The 27,703-nt window shown below is 36.6% G+C and overlaps 3 protein-coding genes across 4 annotated transcripts; 1 reads left to right on the top strand and 2 right to left on the bottom strand.

Moving 5' to 3' along the window:
• Window positions 1-2,717: 2,717 nt before the first annotated feature.
• On the bottom strand, window positions 2,718-7,908 carry pik3r3a (phosphoinositide-3-kinase, regulatory subunit 3a (gamma)). 2 transcript variants are annotated; one of them, XR_013786436.1, is made up of 9 exons: window positions 7,496-7,908; window positions 6,232-6,334; window positions 5,959-6,057; window positions 5,675-5,855; window positions 5,466-5,588; window positions 5,258-5,379; window positions 4,352-4,528; window positions 3,105-3,897; window positions 2,794-3,009 (listed from the first exon to the last, which is right to left on the bottom strand). XR_013786436.1 is itself a non-coding variant. In XM_079452989.1 (8 exons), exons 1-8 carry the CDS (start codon window positions 7,557-7,559, stop codon window positions 3,696-3,698), a joined length of 1,071 nt encoding a protein of 356 aa, XP_079309115.1. In that variant the 5' UTR covers window positions 7,560-7,908; the 3' UTR covers window positions 2,718-3,695. The 2 variants fall into 2 exon arrangements, 1 of the variants encoding a protein (XP_079309115.1); XM_079452989.1 differs by having other exon boundaries at window positions 2,718-3,897.
• Window positions 7,909-16,060: 8,152 nt separating this feature from the next.
• On the bottom strand, window positions 16,061-24,974 carry prmt5 (protein arginine methyltransferase 5). Its single transcript, XM_079453838.1, has 16 exons — window positions 24,653-24,974; window positions 23,932-24,050; window positions 23,362-23,447; window positions 21,635-21,769; window positions 21,159-21,271; window positions 20,922-20,971; window positions 20,347-20,510; window positions 19,709-19,870; window positions 19,538-19,615; window positions 19,365-19,423; window positions 18,609-18,731; window positions 18,342-18,517; window positions 18,058-18,261; window positions 17,282-17,392; window positions 17,113-17,177; window positions 16,061-16,844 (listed from the first exon to the last, which is right to left on the bottom strand). The coding sequence occupies exons 1-16, from the start codon at window positions 24,748-24,750 to the stop codon at window positions 16,692-16,694; spliced, it is 1,896 nt and encodes a 631-aa protein (XP_079309964.1). The 5' UTR covers window positions 24,751-24,974; the 3' UTR covers window positions 16,061-16,691.
• A 1,187-nt stretch (window positions 24,975-26,161) lies between these two features.
• On the top strand, window positions 26,162-27,324 carry psmb11a (proteasome 20S subunit beta 11a; the record flags this gene model as incomplete). The annotated part of the gene is given in 2 exon segments (XM_079453675.1): window positions 26,162-27,199; window positions 27,202-27,324. Coding segments are annotated over 2 exon segments (1,161 nt in total).
• Between the last annotated feature and the right edge of the window lie 379 nt (window positions 27,325-27,703).

The raw sequence follows: 27,703 nt of genomic DNA, 5'->3' as shown, positions 1-27,703 counted from the left end.
AAAATCTAAAAACTCCCTGAAGCCCTAGACTCAATTAAACTACCATTCTAAATATCTATCTATCTATCTATCTATCTATCTATCTATCTATCTATCTATCTATCTATCTATCTATCTATCTATCTATCTATCTATCTATCTATCTATCTATCTATCTATCTATCTATCTATCTATCTATCTATCTATCTATCTATCTATCTATCTATCTATCTATCTATCTATCTATCTATCTATCTATCTATCTATCTATCTATCTATCTATCTATCTATCTATCTATCTATCTATCTATCTATCTATCATCTTTCAAACTAACTTATCTTTCTTTCTTACTAATCTATCTATCTTTCTATCTTTCTATCTTTCTAACTAACTAACTAACTAACTAACTAACTAATCTATCTTTCTTTCTTTCTTACTAATCCATCTATCTATCAAACTTTAACCTACTTTAAACATCAAACTACTTTAAACTTCTTCAAACTCTCTTGTCCGGCTTTCTCAAGCCAACTTAAAGTTTGTCTCAACAAACTTTTTTTCTAGTTTGTATTTTCTGTTGTAACCGGGACCTATGAGCAACTTGTAAATATTGTAAATATAGAAATATGTCAAACTTAATTTTGCCATTTTGCAAAGGGTTAATTCCCTTTATCCACAGTCAGTTCCTCAACTCACCATCAGTGTCGCCAAACTGCTTTGTCTTCAAAAAGTGCGTACGCATGGGTCAGAGTTTGCGTGGAGGTGCGCATATTTTCACGTCAAGTTTTTCTTTATAAATCCCACCTTTTGCGCAGGAACAGGCGTACGCATGTTTTCAGCCCCGTTTTGTGCGTACGCAAGCTTTATAAATGAGGCCCCAGATCTTTCAGAACTTGCTTACAAACTCCACATTTGGAGTGAACCTGGATCAGGTCATCCCTCTTCACACTGTAGAGACAAATTAGAAACAAATAATAAGAATATAATAATTCTGTATAATAAGAAACAAAAGATGCAAATGATAAAATTTAAAAATGTAAAAAACAAAAATATAACATAAAATGAGCATAGTAGCTTATACTGCCAAGTCTAGCAGAATGTCCTTATTGACCTGGATTCTGGGATCACTGTTCCATTATTAAACCATAGAGGGGTCCACATGGAGTTATTTGACTTCATAGACACACAGCTGAGTTCTCGAAATTTTGCTCTCTCTGTGAAATCCTCAGCACTCTCCTTCTGTCCTTCCATGGCTTTTTAGAAGCTGTGGCATTCACATACAAATGAGTCAATGTCCAATTCAATGTCATGTACAAGCTCAGAACAATTATCATTGTTGGTTTTACCACAAGGTCTCATCTTTAAAGATACAAGTACAACTATCTCAGCCTCAGATGTCATGCCCACAGACCGTTTGATGCATAAGGCACTTTTCTGGAAACACTTCAGCATGTTCAAAGTCATCAACTGATTGGTTAGATTTTACAGGATTTCAAGGAGACACGCATGTCTCATTCTTTAACGGTATGCCTGAAAACAACACTGATCGAAGAAGGAGGCTGTCGTGTTTACGTCGGTTGCAAAGAACAATTATGTAATTTTAGGCATTATTAATGGTGTCATTTTAAACTGTTTCATAGTGTGGAACACAAAAGTTTGGAAATCTTTATACAGCTCTATTTCATAAAATGCTTATAGTGACTTGCTATTTGTGTTTAGATTTGATTGTTTAATTAAATATCTGTATGTGTAAAATGTAGCACAAAACATCCTCTAAAAGTCATTGTCTCAACACACTTCACACCACAATATTCCGTTATACTTTCAAGCGTACATAATAACAAAGTCCAGTTATCAAAATTTAAAATATTACCTCTTAAAATGAAATTTTGTACTTTCTTCCTTTGCCTTTCTGTCCTTTTAGCCCATCATTTTTACCTGTGTTCGTTTTGTCTTCTGTCCGTTGGCCTGTGGCACTTGATCTTGTGATCAGTAGCCTTTCTAGTGCCTTGATTTTGCTTTCTCTTCCCCTTTTTTACACATCATTTCAGTTTGTTTACCCTTGTGTTTGGCAATATAGAATTTGGTCATATCAGAATATTTGGGGGACTTGTCCCCATCTGTGTATCTGGTAGTTACGGCATGAAATTATAGCCATATGGTAGATAGTTTGCTTTTTGCTTTTGGTCAGTTACGGTTACGGTATATCGTGTATTTTGGCAAAACGTACTTCGTTAAATAAATAGCTGGCAGGCAGTACAAACAGCTTTCACAACACCATACAGTAAGGACTATCAAATTTTTTCAATAAAAGGAATTGTATCATACTAAATGATTATGTATTTAAATAAAATGAAATACCGTGTATATGGTGTTGATTAAACCGGTCTAAAATGTACTAGTTATGTGATTTAGTCTATATTTGCTATATATATATATATGTATATATATATATATATATATATATATGTATGTGTGTGTGTGTGTGACCTAGGACCACAAAACCAGTCTTAAGTAGCACGGGAACATTTTTAGTAAAAGCCAAAAATTTGAACAATTATGCATCAAGTAGATGTTCTCACAGCAACACTGTAATTACAGTGAATTAAAATTGGTTTTATAATAATATCCGTGTAATGCCATATTTTTTTAAAGCATGTCATTTTAAATTTAAGTTGTAATAGTTAAAACTGTCTCATACTCAAACAACAGAATGCACAATTGAACTAAATGATTTTCCATTTTTAAATTTCAGATTACAGTTTCATGAGAACTTTAAAAATGTACAAAATCAATTAAGCACAGGCTCTTAACTGGTTTTCAAACATTTTTATTTTCTTAAAGCATGCAAGGTTAAACTTTGTAGCAAAAAATAAAAATCATTTAAAAGTGTTTTTGCTCATTTTAAGGATGAGCGGTTTGGCATCGTGTCATTAACCATAGACTCACTTGTTTGTTAAACTCAAAGCATTCATGAAGTCTATAAAGTAGGCTGTTCAGCCCATAAGGCAACTCAACTGTCCTGGCTTTCCTAAAAAGCATAGTAAAAATAGTAAACATTACAAATATGCCACAAAATTAAATTCAACAAGTATGTCTTGTGATGGTTTTTTAACAGATGCTTACTGGGCTTCAAATATTCAAGTTTCTTCTTTCAAGCTGCACTGTTAAAAACAGTTTTTGAAAACAGTAACTGGAACAAATATATACCTGCGTCAACTTAAAATCCCTACATGGGTGCGTATTCATAGAAAACTGAACTGCACATACTGCATCTTGCATCAGAAATAAAGCAAGATTTAAAGGTTGCCTTTCAATAAATGCAATGCAATAACTGCAACCTCAATATGCTACATTCACATAATACATTTTAAATGTTTTCAATAATGATTGAATCTTAGAATAGTTAAATGCATTCCTCCCCGTGAAAACTGGCACTTACAAATCCTGTCTTTTATATTGTTAGTGTTGTAAACATGTCTACGGGCTCATCAAATATTGTTCAAGTACTGGTGTATCATTATGACCTTGTGGAATGCTTTTTCCTTTAGAAAGTGCAATATATATATATATTCAACAGCCTTCACAGCTGGTTCCATCCTTCGCACATTGTACGTTGTTCACATTGTAATGCAAACCCACGTGCCAACTACAGCGAAGTCTTAGTGCACTTAGTGATCTTCATCGAGAAGTCCTCTGCGGTCAGGGCGAGCGGGCTCAGCTGTGAACGGCAGGAGCAGAAGAATTGTGGACTGGATACACAAGCCGTACATCCAGCGCCTGGTTGTGCTGTGCCAATGACGTGTGATGATAGTGCATAACTAAGTCCGTCAAAGACTTGTGCAGATTGAACGGTTCAACAAACCCGTAGCCGTGCTCGGTCTGGCGAATAACACAGTGCCTCACTTGGTTGCCGACCCTGTGGATAAAGAGATTATGAGCATGGTTTGGACATTTCAAACACATTGCTAGTACCAATAAAAAATACTAAGACAACGTTTTTTTCTAATGGGATAATTTCACAATGCCACCATGAAAGCTACAAAGCTATTTGGTACGCCTCATTCTGCTGAAAATGTTTGTCTAAGGAGATTACGAAACTGTAAGCTTGAGCTTATGCACCTGTTAATAAGAAATACAGCTGAAAAGGCCAAACCCGATAATTAGAAGGGGTGGCCACATACTTTGGCCATGTAGTGTATGTCAGTCACAGTGGCTCTTTTGTTCTTAAAATATCGATCAGACTTTGTGAACCACAATATTAGCTACAACATGCGTATATTAGGTTTTAAGAAATATTTTCATCATAAGCTGTTAGGAACCGCATAAGTGTATATTCCAACTTGTAGTGGAATTATCATAAATGTACTTACATTACAGAGCAGGCATAGCAATCCTTCGAGCTGCTGTTGCGGATAAGGAAAGCACCAGACGGTTTGCCGTAAAGCAGCTCCTCTGCCTCACTTCGACTTAGATCTCCCACAAACCAGCTGGCTTCTTCCAACAGTTCTGCACTCCTTTCTTGATCCTCTTTCGCCTCACATAGACACCTGAGAAAGCAGAGACTCTTTAATTCAAAAGCTTACATCATCTGTTTATAAAACTCTTGGTTGGATCTATCCATGATAATTCTGTTACACATCAGCATCATAATGTGACCATTAGGAGGTCAGTATCCCAGCTGTTCCTCTAAATGACCAGCCATTGTCCCTTTGTCTCAGACAGACCTTACAGAGCTATTGCATCAGACAAAGCAGTCAGACGCATCCACACTTGCTGCCTTTGAGTTGGCTATCAGTAAGAAATTCAATTGTTTTGGGTTGCTGTTTTAAGATTGGGTTTACAATAACTATTTACCATTCTATGTTAAATATACCATAATAAAATGTGCCTTCATACTGGAGAATAGGTTGAAGGAGGAAACCTCAGCTATATCTAGGGGTTCGAATATCATACAGGCTCATGTTCTTTTAAATTGGACAAGAAATCAATCAGAACACCATAGAAACCAAGCAGAGCACAACAGCAACCATCTAGCAACTGGAAGGAAGCATGCTAAAAATGTTCAGGACACCCTAGCAACCACATAGCAATGCCTTCACAATAACCCCTAGCATCCAAGCAAAGAATTTCTTCAGGAAACAAAGATCTCCTTTTTATAATACTATATATTTAATACAGTGTCTATTAATAGTGCTTATGCTTTCAAATACGAAGTGTATTCTATTCCTATGTATGTAGAAAAAACATTCAGGAACTGCAGCAGATCTAAAACTCACTCATTTGAATCACCGTAGATTCCCTCTTCAAAGTTCTTGCATGTGTCTTCTCCCAAATGACACTGTTCTTCTGACACGTCTGATATATTAAGGGTCTCAACAGCATTTCTCCTTTGCATTTCCTGTGTAGCAACAGGAAAAGTCTTTAAAGAATTTGTACCAAAAACATTTCTCTTTTGAGTTCTTTGTCCAATATTTCATGGCTTACCTGTAACAGTGTGGCGTAGGCATCGTACAGATGATCATACTCTGTCGCTTTTTGAAATAGCCTTAAATATTCCTGTAGTTTTTCTCTGGAAGCACCTGAACACTCATCCTTCACAGGTTTGTCCTAAAAACAAAGAAGTTTAATGAATAAAAATGTCCATGGGAAAAAAAACATATTTTAACCATTGCAGTCATTGAGGAGATACTAACCGGACTATGGTGGCACACTGGATAAGCCAACATGACATCCAGGGCAGTGTTATAGTGGGCTAAGGTTCTGTGCCTGTAGTAAGATATCAGCTCTGGCACTGAGGTGAAGGTAAGAGGCTCAGAGAATCCATACTTCCCATCCCGATGATAGATCCTAATGAGTTTGTTGGATGAATTTTTCCTATGGAGATTTTGAAATGATTAGTCGGTCACTTGTTAATACAGTACACATGACGGTTCGGTTTTCAATAAAACAAGACTCTTAAAACTGCTACTGTCCTTACCTTACTGTTAACGTATATTCTCCCTGAACCTTGGAGGAGGCATTTCGGACCAGGAAAGCACCATCCGGCATGCCGTAGAGTATTTCATTCACTTGCTCTCTAATAGTCAAACACCAGAAGTTGCAAGTTATATAAATGTTTATATTTTTTTAAAACCTTCTCGAAACCAAATGTAGTAAGTCATCCAAAATAGGAAGACTTTAATCTGTTTGAGATTGCAAATATACAAAATGATATAGAAGTTAAAAGATTAAATGGTTGTAATATTCTTACCGTGATATGTCACCCCAGTACCACTCTGCCTCCTGTAATAAAGTGTTTGGTTCCATCTCCTCCAGCAGATGCTCATCCAGCAGATGATCCTCATTACTGATGTCTGATTGAAGAAACACATAACACAAGTTATTATTACGCTAAAATCCCATTTGACACATATTTCAGCATATGGAAGTGGTTGCAAATGATGTCATATGATACATATATCGTGTATCAGTCAAACTAGATCAGCTTAAATGTTTGTCTAAATAGTAAAAAATGAATTTTATAAATCTACCAATTACAATTAAATAAATATGAAATATAATTAACATTTAAAATTCATAACATAACATTTTAGGTAGTGATATTCTATAACATACACCCATTCACCTAAGACTAATTGTATGTCTCATTCATAATCTCAAAACACTTGTTTGTTTGATAAAAATCAAATACAGCTAAAAGAACCCATACATCAAGCGAATATTAGTATTTTAGTAATCTTCTTGAGGAAAAAAGTATATAAACGCGTATGTAACATTAGAAGGAAATGAATGGAGCGCGAGTCGCCGCCATTCCTGTAACGAAAAGCAGATGGCCAAGCAGCAACAGAAACTTCAATTCCCAACATTTCAACTATTCACTTCACAAGCCAACATTGGTGCTGAACATGATATGTTTCTATAAAGACGTCTGTCTAGAGCTATTAGCAGACGGTCTAAAGTGACAGCTGTAGACTGAAGAACGCTCAGGATTTCCCCGGTATTCCCGCTTGCGCTTTTGCGAATCCTACTATAGAAAAGACCTCGCTCATAAATAATACTCCTGTACCATGACGTTCCGACAGCAGTTACAGCTGATTGGCCGGAAGGCAGACGTTGCGTAGACAATGCATACTAATGCGGTTGCGCGACTGGACGCTGAACGACTGTTACCAAGCGACGTCACGATTTCCTATTTAATATTCATGAACCCTGTCTCCCCATAGTAGGATCGACTATTTTGTGGCCCGCACTGCTGACCCCAGTGAACTCGGCGATGACATGTTGAGACATGCTGAACTCAACGAATAAAAAAAAGTCCCAGACTGTGTCAGCTAACTTTCGCAAATGATACCGTCACCGAATGTTGAATTAATGTCGATTCGTAACCCAGTTTAACTGGAAGTGTGACACAAACACAGGTTTCGAAGCAGAACAAAGACAGAGCGACTAAAACCGAAGACAAGCCTAACGTAAATGTCAAAGGAGGAGAGCTTTACGAAATAAAGTTACGTTACCTGTGCCGGTCGTGCTGACCCGACTCATTTCGATGTAGGAAAATGGTTCTGCGGACGATGTCATCCTTTCTTCAACAATGGATTGTGTTGCAGAAGTGAATTAAGCCCTTTAAGTGCTGTAGATCTAAACGTAAAACAACGATAGACGAACCCACGAAATATTTCCGTAAGGAACGCGCAAAACAATGGCAGGACGACGTTCAAAACGTAAAATCTCCTTGTGTTTCGTCTTAACGCAAATGTCCAGTATTAAAAAAATCGTAAGACAGTCGCTAAAAATACAACTTGGAGCTAAAGTTAAAGATCGGGCGTAAGAAGAACATACATGTTCACTTGTTGATAGTTCAACCTCCTTAAACTGCGTTGCGTTAATCTACACGTCCATATTGAACAATGTTGTGATGAATGTATCAAACTCTTACAAGGCTTGGGACGTTATAAGTGTCTTTGGACGATACCATAAACATATGTAGGGGATACTCTAAAAGCTGGAAATTCGGTTGTTGTTGTTTTTAGAAAACTCTACAATTATTGTAGTTTTTATATAGGTTTTTGGCCTTGCCTTTATTCTCATGTATATCGAAAACGTTTCAGAGCTTTGTATTAATCACATGCAGTTTATATAAAGGACTTTGGAGCGTTGCTGTAAATAATGTCACCCTCTCTCCCCCCGAAATGATGGTACGGTCTATTTCTTGTCCTGCACTAATGCGTTGTGCTATTTCTTAGATTACTTTAACATCATGTAAGTTGTATGCCCAAAACTCGCATTTAACATGCACAACGAATGGTGTATTTTTATATGTATGTAATTGAATAAAAAGGGAATAAAATCTCGTGGTGCATGTCGTGCTAGCTGCACAAAGGGGGTGTTCCTCCAGTCAGGGAACATTGTGTACTGATACCATTGTCTACCTTTTGACATAGTGAAAATTCTACTTTTTAATACTGTTCAACTGCCTGATGGGTTGGGCTTGGAAATCAGCATGCTTTTTTTAATACTTAAATAAGTAGCAATAAAGAACGGATGAGTTTATGACACTTTAAATTGTTTTACATTGACATTTATTCATTTAGCAGAAAGCATTGGATCAAGCCATTTAGGAATTTTACACCCCATAACCGTATATTGCTCTACACCTCTTACCTTATTAAAACTTACATATAGAAACTGCGTTATGTCTTTCACTTTCCACTCAATAAAACATTTGGAAGAAAGATATAAATTGTAGTACGGCATCTGGACTTGTTTCAACTTTTTACCCAAGGAATACAGCCTTGATCAGCCTATGATAAGAATAATAGAAGCAGACATGATTTTTCATGCTGTAGTGTAGCCAGTTTCAGAGTACCTGAATAAGAAGAGTGCTAGGTTACAAGTGTAAGTGCAGAAAAAAGAAAAACAATTCTTAAGTTTTTTATTCTTCCTTAACTAAGGCTAAATAAAGATAAATTAAATAAGCCTATCAAACAGTACTAGATGTTTTAAATATTCATAAATTAATTATGTTAAGTAAAAAAATCAAGCCTTCACTCACTTTTCATTAGTAATTGATTTACTTACTACCCAATATAATAAAGATTTGCCATGGTTGCCGAAAATATGAGGCACATCTGGATGTAGCTTCCTTAAGCAGAATTTATAAACTCCAAAACTATGAATTAATTTAATGGGGCAAAAGTTTAATTGTACAGCAGAAAATAACAATTTAGAAAAAGCAGAATCAATATTCTTTAAAGATCGGCCTGCTGTATTCCATGGAGGAGAAATCCCTTTATCCAAAGTTAAATAAACCAGCACCAGTCACGATAACTTTAATGAAAAGCATATGGCTGGCTGACTTTCCACAGTTCGCCTATTCCCTTGTGAAACGTCATTAGTGCTTAACATGATGATACAATATGTTTGAAATTCAGTTTCTTTATTTAAAGAATCCACTTGTTTTACATATTGAAAATTAAATCTGACAATCTCCGTTTATGAAACTACAAGAAATCCAGGCACTAGTGGTACTGTACATTGTATAAAAAAGTGATTTCTCAAACTCTCACCTTTTTGTATGTTTTAATAGTGACAAACAATGTTTTGATGTATTTGGGAAATGTATATTAGATTTGCTTGTATACTTGATTTTTTACATTCTACATAATCTGGTCTACATATCACCATTTCTCATATTACTTTCCAAAATATGCAAGCGTGTTGAAATTTCCATTGCAAACCGTGAAATCTCATGATCTATAACACAAAACATCCACTTATAATGGAACAAAATATCATTTAATGTCATTTGTTTTGGCCAGGTTCTCATCGCAATGCACTTTTCCAAAAACACAAAAGTGATACAGTGTCTATTTTTGGTACTTGACATCAGAAAACCTATGCCACGCTGAAAGACGTGCGTATACAAAGCCATGGCCATAGTGTTTCTGCCTCTCTTCACTGTTACCAGACAAATGAAGATTAGAAAATTTGAAAAGTGTTTATGAGGTAACCTTTGGTTTACACCATGTTTTGACTATTTTACCATACACAGAGTTAGACAGTGAAGTTCAGTGAAGATCATACAAATTGTTATTTAAGAATTTTTTTATTATTTAGTCTTGCGCATACATATTTACATAGAAAAGTGTTTCTTGTACATGTTCCTGTGAAAAGATGACGCTTTCAGCATTATGAGAGCCAGATTAGTTAAAATTTTCTGGAACTAACCAAATTCAAAATTTGCTCCCTGGAAAGCAATAATGCCTTCTCTTCTCTTTTTTTCAGTTGAAGCAATCTTTCTCTGACAAACCAGGAGTAACCTGTAGAACAAGTATAATCAAAACCAGCTGTGCCACTTTTGATGATTCACTTCAGTACATCTGCAATAGATTTATATTGTTGTGGTTACAACACTGAGAATCGGTATGCTTCATTTTAAATATAAGAAAATCTACACGATGAGCTTCACTGTTTGCTAACACCATTCCAAGCAAGTTTTTGTTACAAAAACATGCCACAACAGAATACATATTTTATAAAGCCTTATGTTTTATATGAGTGCATACAGAAAGAACGCCCTCAACTGGACAGGTAATGTTATTAAGCTCAGCTATCTGGTTGTGGTCTGATAGGATATAAACTGCTTTTGTACTTCGGTTTATGGTAATGTTATAAGAAACAACTTTATTTTTCCAGTTATTTTGACCATATCAACTATTTTTAACTCTTTAATTTACATACTGTTTACTTACAGATCAAAATGTCGTTAATATTTACAGAGGAAGGTACTGTGAAAACTTTGAAATGGAAAATAGACTTATAAAATGACAGAGACTGATCACTTCACTTTTTGGACAAATGCTAATTGTTCTGCCAGTCCAAGTGGATTAAGTAAACTGTGTAAAACTTTGATTACAATTAATTGAAAGTAATTAATACAATTGCAATGAAATAAAGTAGCCAGAATAAAATGTTTTATATTATATAAACACATACATCTGGCTTACGTTTATTTGACGTTTGCATTTACATCTGCAAGACATCTACAATACATCGTTTGCTCATCTGCAATACGTCTCGGAGATGTCTGCTGTCAGACCTCATATTGACATCCATAAGATGTCTGTAAGATGTGTATGATTTAGAATGGATGTAAAGCTGCTCTTTCTAAGATGTTTAGCAGATGTTTTCACGTAGCAGATGTTTTCTAGATCGCCAGATCTTTAGCAGACGTATTACAGACGTTCTGATGTCACCGAGAAGTTTTGCAGATGAGCAAACTGTATTGCAAATGTCTTGCAGCTGTAAATGCAGATGTCAAATAGACGTAAACCAGATGGATTGTGCTATCTGGGTTCCTTTGTAAATAATAAAATAAACATGATCTTTAAAAGAAATTTAAATTTGATCCATACGTCAGTAAACAGTAAGTAAAACATTTTGTTTGGAATACGTAATTTCATTGCATGACATTGCAATCATTTCATTATTTATTTTCAATTAATTTTATTTAAACTTTTTACACAGCTTACTTTATCCATTTGAACTGGCACAAAAAATGTCATTTATCGAAAAGGAAACAACATGTTAAAAATGCAAGCAAGTCTCCTCATGTTTGTGCTTCACACTTAAAGTTCACACAAAATTATTGTCATTTATAAAACAAGTGTTATGAAGAATCAAATTAATTCTATAGTAGAGTTGCATTCTGTTGATCAATTTTCTTTTCATGCTTTACTGACATTACATTTTTGTGTGTCAAGAGGTCAGGGTTTCCCAAAACTTCACAGATATTTGCACAATGGAAAGGCTTGCGTTTTTGTAGGCTAACCCAGAAGTAAGATCGCTGGTTTCCTCGACCGAAAAGCCTATGCATTTTCCCCATAGACTTTTGGAAGATCGCAAAAAAAGGAAGATCTCTGATTAACAAAACCAAGTAAATTTTTACAGATTAACGCAATATTTGCTATTTTTGAAGCCTTAATTCGATTGGCAGAAGTAAAAAGCTCACGCGATGCTATAAACTGACTATACACATGGTCGGGTTGATATCAACGTCACAATCTCTGACAACTTTCTCAAACTTTATTAAAAATGTGTTCCCCGGTAAATATGACTAAATGTAAATAATTACTCCGTGAATGAAACCCCATCAATGATTTTAGACATTTGTGCCCATGTTGCATTCTTTTTTTATTTATTCTCCTGAAAGAGCTCTTTTTTTGGCCTTTTTGCACCTTATATGGACAGGACAGTGGAGAGTGAGACAGGAAATAATGGGATGAGAGAGAGGAAATCTGAAGCCGGGAAAGGACTAAAAGAAAGTAGTCACTTTAAGCAAATGGTTAGCAACCAACGTTTTAAAGAGATAATAAAGGTTTAAAAAAATCACAAGTCGGTTAAAACTGACGTGTTTTATGTCATAGATTAAAACGTGAAAATATTTACAGGTTTTTTTTTTAGACAGACCCATTAAAAAAACTCATAGACTTTGGTGCGATGGAACTTAATATGCTAACATATGCCCCATTAGCTATAGAAAACTGTAATACTACAATCTGAGATGGAATATGACATTGTGGTGGTATTCTGCAGCAAAGAAACATATCTCGCACATACCAAGTAGTCTGAAAATGAGAACATGGTATTCCAATACAAACAATGTTCATATAATAACTGTATGGAAGACTTATGTTTGTTTGTGGTTCTTACTGACGCAAGTTGAGACTTCTGAGGTCTTTTGTTAGGAAACCATGTGACTGTCTCACTGCTGATAATTACTCAAGGATCTTAAACACACCTTGAACTGAGCTCTCAGACTGTACCAAAATATATTCGTAAACTCAAGACAAACTTATTTTGGCAGCATTTAAGCACTTCAAGCACTGCTGCGTTTGATTGATCAATTGTGGTTCTGAAATTTTATACACAGTATTTGCCCCACACAATTTTATTTTGGTGTGGAAGAGGTTTATAGCATTTTCATTTTGGAAGTCTTTAAGCTACGCAGAGTCAGTTATTTCGCCACTTTTACGGTCCCTCTGTGAAACCAGAAACAAAGTACTGTTTGTGAGCATTACTTTAATCAATATAGAAACAAAAGATGACTGGTTAGAAATAGCAGCATTCATAATCAATGCCATGCATCAACATATAGCTCTAATTATTCATTCAAAATAACTACATATATGATATAAGTAACAGGTAAACTTTGCTAAGGGTCAAAACAATACAAATTCAAATTACATTCATAAGATTCGTGATAACCATTGAAATTCTCCCCCTCTTTTATGAAAGCTTGGCCCAGTCTGAATTGTATCTCAATGATGTACTACACCTAAAATGCACTCCATATTCAGCTCTAAACATACTATTTCTAAAAAATTAAGCAAATATTTAGCTGCTTAAATGTGCACTACACACATTTAACTCTTGCTTAAATGCCATGTCATTGTGTAAACACAATGTGTTGTGTTGCGTTGGTGATGATGGAGTGCTATCAACAGCTAACTGGCAAAACAGGTCCATTAATGGGCCTACCCGTCACATGCATAATTGTATTTCTTTATCATCCTTATTTTCTTGAGGATGATTGCCAGAAGGCTTTAACCTTTCAGTGAAAAACTTCAAGTACATACACAAAACTGTAGCCCATAACACAATATAACACTTCCTAAAAGGTCACTGTTTTGCGTCATACTAAATTTTTGTATACAAGCCAGGGGCGTCGCTAGACCCCTTTAATGGGGCACGTGACCCAGTTTAAATCTGCTGTACCCCAGTATATATTTCAAGTTTAAGCTTGAACAATTTACTTTAATTGTCAGTGTAATAATTTATATGTATAACAGCGGCAAAATGGATCTATATACAACGTAGTAGCCTAATAGACTCAGTCGCGTGCGTTTCCTCGCAAGTCGCAACAACTGCAGCAGCACGCATGCGCGCAAAGGTGACGACACGCGACTGATGAAGGTTATGAAAACATTACGAAACTAAAGTAAGTTTCTTAATAATATCCATAATCTTATTATGACTCGATCATTAATGGCCCCTATAGATGGACATCAGAATTTGTTTGTGCAAACAAGGAGATGATGAGTTTGAGGGACTTGATAAACACACTACTGCACATCCCCAGCCAGTCTAGTCTCAGACATTAGAGGAAAATGTCTCAGAAAAACCTTTGTCAAATCTGTAGAATAGCATTGTTGCCTAGAAAAACATTTTGTGTCCTGTACTTGCAGAAAGGAAATTAATATGTAATTTACTATAGTTTAGGACATTACATAAAAAGTTGCCAGTAAATATGGCTGAGATAACTGTGCTATTATAGGCAGTACAGTTTAATGCAATACAGTTGGTTAAAAAAAGAACCAACTTTGTTTGGACTTGGCTGTGAAACCAGAAAATGTTGTGGTTTTTATTAGATCAAATACGATCTTTGGAGCCATAAAATGACAGTTTTTTTAAATACTGTAAATTCTTGCAAAGATGTAATAATCGATTGTTATCATTTTGTAATGAATGCAGATTATTTATTGATAGGATGTTAAAGATACTTTAAAAATGTTAAATACATAATGTTAACCTTCCACGGTATTGTTGCACTGGATGAATAGTGGTTTAAGCAAGAGAAGTTTGTATAGTGCATTGTGTTGCATACTTCTTGAAAAAGGTGATGGTGGCCTGTGCCCCAGTAGAGCTTTAGGTCGAGCAACGCCCCTGTATACAGCCTAGTATTAAGAACTAAAATCAAGTCAATAGAACACACAGTCAGAGTCTCCTCTTCACATGTCTACTCAAATAGAAAATAAAAAGTCAAAACGTGTAAAAAAGTTCAAATCTTCTTGTTCACATCATAAGAGCAATAAACAAATCCTTGGTTAGGTTGACATTCACACATGATAAAAACTCATTAATTAATTATATTAATTAAATGGATTATGCCTTTGGGTAGTTTTTATTTCTAAATGTTGACTTTATAGCATTGTTTTTCATGTCTGTTCTGAATCACACCTCAGCACACTTCCTCGCCCAACACACATGGGGGCGCTCCCGGACAGGACTGAGAACATTACACTTATAGAAAAGAAAATATTGGTACTTTGAGAATGTGAATTCTTAAATTCTTCTAAACCAAGCACCAAATATCGCCTGTCTTATTGTATTTGTCCAATAGGCTTATACAGCAGAATAACGAGTTCCGACCACCTCACCAGACCTGACTTCCCTCCAGATAAGAGAGGCGCGCATGTGTTTGTTTACGGTATACACTTTTCGTTACGTAACGTGCTTTCTCCTCCAGAAATGTATTAAATGATCAAACAAAAGTAGCAAGATGCTTGGTTTTAGCTAGGTTCAGTTCTTGGCTGGTAAGGCCAGCTTCAACAACACAGACCAACTGAGTATTAACTGACGCAATGTGGGTAAACATGTAGGCTACATACACGAGTCTTTTTCAATCGTTGTAAAGACTTTTAATGAAATTGCGTCAAATACCATACCTAAATAAATTTCCAGGATGTTTGTAGACTTAAAATGATAGTTCACCAAAACATAAGAACCATACACCCCTCCCACTTTTAACCTGTATGGTTTTCTTTCTTCTACAAAAAAATCGATGTTTTAAAATGTCAACTGGCCCCAGTTCACTTGCACCATAAAATTAAACAATTAACTTTTGTAGGAGCATTGATCGTTTTCTCCGCTTAAAATGCCTTCGCTTTAAATGAGCTCTGTGTCTTTTTAATGCATTCGACCATGTAACGGTTTCAAAAAGTTGCTTTGAAATCTGGTGGCATAGTAGCGCCACCTACAAGTCGAATAGACGTTCGAGAGGAAAATAAATCAGTTTTTAAAGTTAACTTTGTATATATGACTGCTGCATATGTTGAATAAATCTAATTTCAAAAGCCTAAGCATCTTGTCAAAAGTAGATGCATTTGATAAAATATAAAACACATTTCCAACTGATCTTATAGGCATGCTGAAAATTAAATCTCATCCCATTATGTTTTACTCCTGCCATTTTCGTTCTTTGTTACTTTCCAGCATTGTTACATTTTATTCTATTGATACGCATTAAACACAGTTTGTTTACGAAACAACTTCAATTAAAGACAACAAAACATACATCAGTCAAAAATGTCTTTCTAAAAATAACCACCTCAAACTTTATTTAAACTTTATTTTTATTCAGGTTATGACAATACACAATCAGGAAACCGTACAAAAGTATGGAACGTGTTTCTAAACCAGGCCTTTGGAAATCATACTACATATAGCTGATCTAACCGTGTTGCATTTCAGGATACTGGTGGGCAATAGGGAAGTACATGCATGTCTCATCTCACTTAATAGGTTCTATGAAATCAGAGTCTTCAAGAACTCACAGCTTTAGCATTATTATAGGCCAAAATAAAAACAGGCTTTATGGTTTTGAAAAACGTTTCGGAACAGAGAAAGTGCACCAGGACATCTCACGCTGCTTTAAAGGGGTACCTTGTATGTGAGCTTTTAATTGATCCTTCTGACCATGATACAAAATGTACACATTTGTAAAGTAACCAAAGATCTCTGAAACAAAGCATGACATATTTTAACATAGCTCTGAGATCAATAAAGGATTGGCCATGGAAACAGGGTTATTAAGCCTGCTGCTCGACTGGAGAAAGAAAAAGCATAGACCTATATTCTATACGAGTATCCCTACAGGCCAATGGTGTATGAGCGTCCGGCCGGGTTGTGAATAGCAGAGCATATAGGTTCAGTCACCGCCCATTCATACCAGACCTTCTTGCCATTGTTACACCTCCAGAACCTCACGCTCACATTATCGCCGGACGACAGCGGAATCGGCTGCTGCGAGGAGGGAAGAGATAGGGGGCGTGTTAAGACGCTCCTGATGTGAGTGCATGCTTCAATGCTTAAATTCCAACACTTTGAGAGTGCTTAGCTGCTTTCTTTTGTGCCAAAGGGGCTAACATCAAAGCAGCGTTACACTAGAATATTCATTTATTTTTATAGCTGGAAACGAGTCAAACAATTTTCCTATTATTTTGAGAACATACAATATTCCCTATTTTAAGATTTGCCTGTGTACTGATGACAATTAACAACGTTGACTTACTTTCAAAGGGAATAAGATGGGGAACCAGGAGAACATTCCAGGAGAGTGTGTTTCTGGTTTTATACCTACAAACATGCATAGAAATGTAATCAGTGGTCCTTATGGACCATTAGGTTGCCATGGCATTATTACACATACACCACAATCACTGCCATCTTAAGAAACCTACTGAGCATGACGTCTTTATAGAGTGTAGCCTCGAAGTATCCAGCGAAGCCATGAAGCACAGAATTACAGCCCACGGAGAAGCGTAAACACTGATACCTGTTATTATTCATATCTGTACAGGATATAGAATATATAAATGACTTCATCGACAGGTGTATATGTGAAACTGAAGTATATTGAATTTAAAGTAATATTTCACAACCAAATAAAAATGTCCCCATGTTTTAACTCGCCCGCAGGGTATCCTAACGGAATATGCTTTTCTTCTGGAAAAATAAACTAGTCGGCGTTAGAATAGTCGGCGTTAGAATACCAGCTATCATTTTGCTTATGATAAGGATTGTTCACGAACGCTTCATTTTTCACCAATAGGAAAGCTACTCTGGCGGGAGATGTCGTCACCATCATTTGCCGGAAGAACAAGCCTCTGGTTCACGCACATTCAAAAGATGACTGAAGCTAGACATCAATGTTAATAGCACTGTCAATATGGATATTTCTCTTAAACAGACGCTTCAGAAGACCTTTTTTAAGATCACAGAGACCTGTCGAGCAATTCTTTGTCCATGGATGCACCTTTTGGAGCTTCGAAAAATCAACACCCGTTCACTCCCATTCTACCGCTCGGAAGCAAAATGATACATGGTATTATAACTCTGACTGGATTATTCTTTCAGAAGAAAAACATATTCAGTTTGGATACCTTGAGGGCGAGTAAAACATGGGGAAATTTTGATTTGGTAGCGAAATATCCCTGCATATGTGCCATCATTTTACCTGTAGTTGGGTGCACAAAAGTAAAGCAGGGCTTGGGGTCTGCAAGTTGGTGGAAGTTGTGTAATCTGACAACATAGGGTGTCTCAAAATGGGCCTCGGGGTCTTTGTCCCGTTCTCGACAGCCTCTGACTTCATTATATAATTTAGAAGACGACAATGGAGCCAGAAAAGATGTGTAGGAGCAAGGAATGCTCACTCCGTCATCTGAAATAAAAGAAGAGGTCTCTAAGCTTATCAAGCTATACCTCACTGAATTTCAAATAAAATCCAAAGCTGATACAAACCTTTGAGAAAGTGCTGCGCTCCATCAAGGCACTCCGGCGAAAGCTCATTGTCTCCAAATGAGCCCAAGAGCTCGCTCACGAGGATGTCTGCCTTCTCTGGGGCCGCCCATTCCCTCATGTCACATGACACAACAGTCACTTGATCCCCCCACTCCTCAAACTTCCAGTTCTCCAGGCTGTGAATGGAATTTGATTATCAAAACACTGGTGATTCCTATAGAGATGTCATGAAATCTATTTTGACCAGTTTTGTGTTAAGATACATACGTAACCACAGCATTGGGGTTCTTCTCCACGGCATACACGCGCAGCTTCCTCTTCGCCTGTTTAGCTGCACGAAGCGAGGCGTTTACTAGCGGACCGCGACCTGCCCCTAGTACCATTAGTACCCTGAAAAATAACTGTGTTAGCGTAGTCTAGCAAGCAAACAGCAGACAACTGTCATTCACAACATTTCATAAATGGGTCATTTTCACGGTTCGGTGCCACTTGAGTCCACAAGACTTAATATGTAATATTTTATTTAAAAATGGGATTATAATAATTTCGTAAAGCTTGTTTTATATAAACCGTTTAGCATAAAATGTCACTCCTGTTATTGTCAACCATGTTCACGGTGTAGTTTTTTTATATTAATATGCAAAAAAATAAAATTTGCAAGGAATTAATTGGTAAAACGAGGTCACTTAAAAATAGGTCTAAATTATGCCTCTTATTACACTGAATGAAATGCATTAAAATTACAATGTGGCATAAACATAACATGGCTTTCTATACATAATACTCGTTTAGCAATACTTTATTGAAACACATTTACATGAACTATTAATTCAAAACACTTATGTGTCCTTCTGTGACATGTGGCTTGTGTCACACAGTAAAAAGAAAACTGGTAAAAATTACACAACCATAATATCCTTAGCTACTCCAGTAAATGTTTCTTACAGTTTAATAAGCCCCATTCAACTGAAATTATAAAATCTTGGTTACTACTCTGTAACCGTAAGTAGTGAGGAAACTTACTGTACATTGGTTTCCATCTGTTCTTCGGGAACTCTGTCTAACAGACATCTGTACACGGCCTGTTGAGAAATATAATGCAAAATTAACTTAATAAATACAACAGGGTGGTAACCACAGCACTAAAACTAGATTTTAGATCATTTATATTCCATTAATATGTTCAATTCACTCACCTGCTGGTACTGAGAATATTTAATAGGATCTTTTTCAAACACTTCATACGTCTGTGACTCCAAATTGTCCATTAAAGGCTGATTTAAAAAAAAAAGCATGACTTCACATTGGCATCACCAAAATACGATAATAATGCAAAACAATTACTTATGTGACATGTTCTAACACACCTGTAGTGGTGACTGTAGGTAATCTTCATAGCCTCTGGCAAACATCTCATAGGCATTAGGTGCTGGACGATTTTGGTTGAGGTACTCGAGATACTGCAGGTAGGAGCGTAGGTCTTTCTCAGTGTGACGGTTTGCCCCTGTGAAAATGAACTGAGCCTCCAGCTGTGGAGGTGGCAGCAGGTCAGATAACCACATCGGCTCGAATAAAAGTGACTTAAAGGGATCATATGACATGGCTAAAATGAATATTCTAGTTCGTTTTAGTTGTAATTCAATGTGTATACACGATTTAAGGTTCAAAAACACTATTTTCCACTCACCGTGCATTTTTGTATCTCCCCTTGCCCCACCTCTCTGAAACGCGCAGATTTCTTACAAAGCTATCGCTCTGAAAAGTGATGTGTGCTATGATTGGCCAGTTAACCAGTGCGTAGTGATTGGTCGAATACTGCAAGCGTGTGACGGGAAATGTTTCAGGTCTGATGAGCATTTTGATAGAATGCATCTTTTGTTCCGAAACACAGAACTTTTACGTGTCTAATACATGCATGGGCCCCTTATAACACACCAAAGATAAAGAAAAACACATTCGCGCCAAATGACCCCTTTAACACTATAAACTTATCTGGAACATTTACCTTGAAGAGGCGGAAGATGATTCGCTGATGGGCTTTTGCAAGGACAGGAAATCCTTTTTTATTGGTTAGAAATATGCTGGTGGGGAGAATGGCTGCTTTGATTGGCTCTCCGAGCCACTTGTCGATCACTGTGTCGGACGGCAGGTCAGCACCGATCTCGACAGCTTCACACAGAAAGTTCATTTTATTAGAATACGCTGTTTCATTTAACTAATTTCAAGGGCTCATTATATCATGAGCAATCAAACTGTCCTTGAGATAAGAGTTTAATGTACTATGAAAACATACTGTTGAGTTTGTGATCCTGTTAGAATGTAATGAACGCTTTGCAATGAGGTTTTTATAGGACGGGGCATTAAAAACAATGCAGAAACTTGCAAGCACTTGGCACACTGCTCATTGCAGTATGTTGTTTTAACACATTCTTTAAAGACGTAGAAGCAAATCTATTTATTTTTAAGCTAATTTGTCATGAAAAAACAATAAGGTACATTAAGAATCGAACTTCTGGGACATTGATTTCTAGATGCATATGATCCAGTTAACCACCGGGCTTTTGGGTATTCAAGTCTTACCGAGGCAAATCCTCTTGTTATAATCACAGAGTGTTCTGAATGAGTGCCACCTGAAGAGAAAAAAGGAAATTAAATGACGACAGCCCATAGATCACTTAGGTCTCAATGAACTTAAAAGGTTTAATCAGACAAAAACTGACAATACAAACTTGGAAAGCTCATGAACGAAATTGCTCATTTTGATGAGATAACTTAATATCTGTATTTAATGAAAGCGCTTTGTTATACATCTCTTACCATGCCCAGGTTTGCTCATCATTGCGGTCATCATCCACTTGTTTAGCCGGCTCGTTCTCAATGACATCCTCACGCAGGTCATCTGGAGCCACCAGTGGAACTCGTATCCAAAACTGTCATTGAAAACAAAGTTACTTTTTTGCTTATACATTAAGACATGAACACTGTAACTGAAACTTAAGCAATTAAGAATCAAGGCTAACCCGATCATCATTCTGAATCATAAACATTACATTCCAATAACATCTGATCGCTTGATCTTTATGGATGACGCATCCACAATCTTATTTTCAAGCGCAGATGGATAGTACTAAAAATGATAAACTGTCTCCTCTCATCAACTGATTAAATATACATCAGCAAAGCAGCCGGAATGAATATTGTGTGTAAATGATACGCCCAGGGTGTATATGCAAATGAATAATGGTGTGTTCTGAGCGTATTTGTTATCATTCTACGCTACAGATTGCCATTACCATGCAAGAGTGGTGTCCTGTGTTGATGTGGTTGAGCAGGATTCGAGCCAGGTTGGCACAGTGCGGACCCCTCAGGGGTATCATGAAAGCTGGCAGTCCCAGATAAGCACAGAAATTCAGCTCCTGTACCAGTGCCTGTAGCAAGGGCGCAAAAGAGGTTAGGAGTGATTGTATCAAAACAACAACAAACCTGATCTGCTGCTTCTTTGGTGGGAAGATCGCCAAAAAAAGTCCCAGAAACTTGATTAAAAGTAGGCTATAGTCACAGTTGGCTCTGTGAAAATCGCTAAATGGACTTATGACTTGACTAAACAAAAACCAAACAGTCAAGATATTGTGAACTGGTAATAAACAGTAGTTGTATATGAGGAATACTGAATTTTGATCAGAAAAGACACATTCTAAGTCACTGCAAAATGATTTTACTTACACATGCCATGTCGCATTATGTTTAAGGTGTCAAGCTCCTGTAATTTAGGGCTGCTTGATTATGATAAAATTATAATCAAGTTTATTTTCCCCAATGTTGAGATCACAATTATTTAACACGATTACTAACTAAATGTGGAAAAAGTCAATAAAGAAATCATTAATAAATAACCAATTTAAAACTGAATTCAATTTAACAAAAATGTATGTAAATAAAATAGATGAAGTATGAATGCACATATTCAATACACAGAATTAAAACAATACAAAATGAAACAATCCTTGCGAAACAGAATGGATTGTTTTTCCTGGATTATTTTATTCTCGCAATATTTGGATGCCAATTTTGAAATTGAAAATCAATTATGATTAATGGGCTTCATGCATGTGTCATGGAAGATTTTGAAAATAGTTACATTTAACAGATGCTGTACATTGCGGCACACAGCAGTGGTAAATAGAAGTGCTGTTTCACCGTATTTTGAAGTTATAACGAAATGTTAATTTATGAAAGTATAATTTCAAATAGGGTAGAACAGCACTTCTATATACCACTGCTGTGTGACGCAATGTACAGCATCTGTTAAATGTAACCATTTTCTAATTTTTCCATTTCTCTCTGCTCTAAGTCCCCCCCACCGAAAACTTCAGAGGTTTCTGAATTTCACAGCTCTAGAAAAATTAATCTGTTGTAAAAAAGTTCCTTGCAGTCATAACACGAAATAACATAAAACGAGGGTTAATTAAAGAAAAAAAATCATATTTTAGGGACACCGGAGAGATTTCTGTCTCCTCATAGACATCATGGTTATAGTTGTTGTCAAGGTCCAGAGAAGTACCAAGACATCGTTAAATTGGTCCATCCGCTCAAAGTGGCTCAATTTCTATTTTTAGAAGCGACGACAATACTTAACAAAAAAACCCAAAATAACAACTTAAATCAATAATTTCTCCTGTGTCTTGTCAGTCTATGGTGCGTGTTCACAAGAGCACATCGACACATGTGCATTCGGTTTGTGTGCCGTACGGTGCATGACAGATTTAAGTAATTATTTTGGTTCAGGAATCAATTTAGCCACTATGAGCGGATGGACTGATTTAACAATGTCTTTAGTCAACTATAACCATGATACTACGAGAAGGTCTGGAAATCTCTCTCAGATGTCCCCAAGATATCATTGTTTGTGTTCCTAAGACTCCGGGAGGTCTTTGTCATTTTTGTTAAACTGACGTTTAACATGTTTAGTTTTGATGTGAACTTTTCCATTAAAAACTTGAGAAAAAGAATGAGTACATACTGCCTCTGAATTTCTGCGCTCTGTGGTCAACTCGGAGTCCGTCTCAATCCAGGGTGATAACTTTCCCACAACAAGTGTGTTCCAGTCTAGAGAGAAATGATGGACTTACCTTATTAAAATTATATAGCAGAATATTAACACCCATATGTAGGTCAATGACGTGAAACGACCACTTGTGTGGTGCGAACAACAATAATATCAATAATCGTATTAAATAATAAATAAAATAAAGCTAATTTTTGTGGCTCAAATGTGAATCTCTGATACAGTACGCTTAAATGAATGAAATGTTTAAGAAATATTTTTATCATACGTTTGTGATTTTCCATTAAAATAAGTTTGTCAATAATGTTAATTTAAGAAGATAAAATTATAATCAGATGATAACTCACCAAACTAAAAAAGTGCAAAGTAAAAAAATGCAAAGAAAACTTTGTTTCTAAACATTTTATAAGGCTATGGCAAATTCATAGATGAAAAACTAACATTTATCTGCCTTCTTAATTTTTGAATAACAATCTATGTTTATTTACACGTAATCATCGACACATATCAGAGAGCTTCTCTCACCTCTGCCACACAACAGCAGGTCAGAGCGAGTTTGGGCTCCAGGTCGTGACTTCGCGGGGCCAAGTTCATTTTCCCTTCTAAACCGTGGATGGAACAACGGCATGCACAGGAAATCAAAGCTGTGGAGTACAACGGCACAGGAATTTACACAGATTTTCAGCAAACAAAATGTTACTTTGTAATAAAAAGAAAAAAGCTCACGATTAATACTTTTTTGTTACAATTTTATACGATGCCTCCGTTGACTACCGTTATTTAGATTTTAATCAGAAATGTCAGTATGAAGTTTGAGTTTCAGTAAGGTCACGTAATACATTATAACACAAAAACGCCAGAACATGATTCTGTTCTTTAACAATCTCATCAGTCAATGAGGGCAGAACTTTACATATGCATCAACAGATGCAAATTCTCCATCGAGTAAAAATACAATGATTGAATGAGTTAATTTAAAAACACATCTGAAAATCGAATAATTAAGAATGAAAGGCTACCCTGCCAATAAATTAATACACATTCTGACACTTTTACGCAGGATTTGCACTTTAACCAAAAGATGCGTGCGCGTGTGAAATGCAAGCAAGCCGCTAGCACAGCTAGCAAACGCTCATGTGCATCACGTGCAACGACCTAGCCGATCAAGCTTCCAACTAGACACATTTCACTATTCACAATGGTGAAATAACCCATCTCAGTTACAGTAGACACTCCGGCTGCTTACCCTAATTTGGCTACCGCGGCGAGAGTATCCGCTACTTCGGGAACACAACTTAAATCTCTCCCGCAGGAGACCCTGCTACCTGCGCTGCCGGACGCCATCGTTAGGAGACAAGACGGGAGGGAAAATTATACCGATACAAGGCTATTGAGAAACTGAAGCCATTTTGGCTCAAATCAACAGCGTCCCCAATTTTCTACAAAACAGGTGACAGATCCAAAATGGCGATAATGTGAAATGCAGATTCTTTCTCGCGCAAGGTTCTCGCGTTATCTCAGAACGAGACCAGACAGTGTGTAAGTATCAGACGCGATGCGGTGACTGGAGAGAGTCGGCGAGCTCTCTTCTGTTAATATGCCTCTCTAATTTTTAACAAATATAAATTATTTTTTCAAAGGACGATGTAGTTTATGTTAAAATCAACTTGTTTTATATACATAATGATTATACAATATATATAAATTATTATATGAGTATACAAACAAACCAGTAGAAATAAAACGAGCATCACAACAAATGATGGTCTATTAGAATGGAATTTGTATTGGTATTAACCAAAACTTTAATGCCACCTGAGGGTCTGTACTAATATGTTGGATTCTATTGATGGGATGTTAAAATAAGAACCAACAAAACCTTAAGGCCCAAACTGCACTAATAAACATAACATACATTTTACATTAAACAGCTTATGGTTCATAATGTATATGTTATGGAAACCATAAAATATCTCAAAAGATCTCAATTAAACTGAGTAAACATCTTTTCATAAGAAAATAATGTGATTAAACAGAATATGTGCGTTGTGCTGCATAATAAAACTTCTCAAACAAAATAATAAATGATGTTTTTAATATTACCTGTATCGGCCCACTAACCATCGCACGGTACTGTAATAGTTTTTGGGATATGCACTATACAGGCACCATATGAATACAGTATTCATTATAACGGTTGGCAAAAAGCCTATTTGTGAATCATGTAAAACAGAAATGTTATAGAGAAAACCGTATCTTCAATATTGAGCAATAGAAGCAATCAAAACCAATTGAAGTGTTAAATTGCTTCTTTCTATAATACTTTGTCCAACGCACACACACACTACATGGGTTATTAGGCATCTACCAAGCTCACTTTCCTTATTCAGAACAGTTTTTTTAACTATTCCTAAAACTTTTATAAGAATATTTTGTGGGGTTTCCTTTTAAGTATATTACAACTAATTTAACAGATAGAAGAGCTTGTATCTAAGTAAATATGCATGTGTGTATGCATATATGCGTGTGAGTGAACTAAGCTTATAATAAAATATGCGTGTGAGTGAACTAAGCTTATAATAAAACACAACCTCTGCACTTTTTAAAGTTATGAGATATGTTTGAAGAGTGGCTTCACTGTTGTGCCTCAATGGAGATCAAACAAGCGTAGAATCAGAAGTCGCTACACCTTCAATCTACACCTTGTATATAAATCGATGCTTTCAGAGAGGACTTTTTCACCTCAAAAGATGAAATGGCCCTTCAGGATGTGTGTGGTTTTATGGACTACCTTGATGACATCCACCCATGCCAACACCTACCAAATGAGATGGGATCTCTTTGCAAGACACCATCTGAGTTTGAAACAGACAGTCCTTTCCATTTTCTCTGCCCCCCGCATCAGAACAGCAGAAAATATGGAGCACCATCTCTTCTCTCTCCGACCTTTTCCTGTCTGTCTCCGCATCAACGCCCTTTTCAGTTATCACATGGAACCACCACTTTAGGCTTTACGTTTCAAGGCGGGGTGATAGCTGCTGCGGACACACGTGCCAGCTGCAAAGGACTAATCTGCTGTCCAATAAGTCAGAAGATTATGCCCATCCATTCTCACCTGGTGGTCACTACCTCAGGCAGTGGCGCAGACTGCATGCTGTGGGAGCGAATCCTCACCCGTGAAATGAGGCTCTACCAGCTTCGCCACCGGAGGAGATTAACTGTCAACGGAGCTGCAAAGCTTCTTTCCATGATGCTTCATCCATTCAAAGGCACTGAGGTGTGCGTGGCAGTTACCCTTTGTGGATGGGACGGAGAAAATGCCCAGATGGCCTTTCAGACAGGCATGAAAATGGGGGCAAAAGTTGAGAAAACAATGAAACAGGATATGCATGATTCCGCTAAGAACAATGCAGTGTCATCTGCCGACAGTGAGATGATGTCCTCAACAAATAAGCAGTCTGATCAAAATACTCTTTCTGCTATTGGGGAACAGTGCGGTCCCAGGGTGTGCTATGTGTGCAGTGATGGCTTGCAACTGAGAGGAGAGGTCATCTCTGTTGGCTCTGGGTCACCATATGCATATGCTGTGCTTGATGATGGTTGGAGATGGGAAATGACCGTGGATGAAGCCATGGCGCTGGCCCGGCAGGCTGTTTTCAGAGCCACACACTGGGATGCTTACTCTGGGAATAATGTGGATCTTTTCCACATCACTGCCCTTGGCCTCAGGCGCAGGGAAAGAGAGGATCTGAAGGAGGAGTATTATAGAGGAAAAGAGAGAGAGCAAAGAAGATGATCAAGGAGAGGGAGAAAGAAAGGCAGAAAAAAGAAAAGGCTGAGCTGGCAGAAGAGGCAGAGGACATAAAATCTGTATATGGAAAATATAAAGACAAGAGGAAGAGAACTGAATGCGCATGAATTATTAGACAGAAATAACAGTAGAACAAAAAATATTGTTTGATGTCAAAATACATCTAAATAAAACATGTTATTGTTATTATTATTTTAATAATAAGTATTATGTTATATTTTGTATACGGTTCCACTCAAATTCTATGTAGGCCTAACTCACAGGCATTTTATCTGAAAACATGCCATGATAAAAAATATTTTGTAATTTATTTTTGTATGAATTATACAAAGGGCATGTATACATTACACCTAAACGATTAATATTCTTCAACAAATTAATTAATATGATACATTTAGGTCATGCACCTGTGCAAATACCTTGTTGTCATGGGTGTTTCTGTACCAGTAACAATCTAAGTAGGCTATGCTGCGTTCAAGACACCTC

Source organism: Barbatula barbatula, assembly GCF_947034865.1.
Source record: "Barbatula barbatula genome assembly, chromosome: 3".
Taxonomy (NCBI): Eukaryota; Metazoa; Chordata; class Actinopteri; order Cypriniformes; family Nemacheilidae; genus Barbatula; species Barbatula barbatula.
The sequence above is the reverse complement of the archived record's forward strand: the minus strand, read 5'-3'. Positions and strand labels throughout refer to the sequence as shown.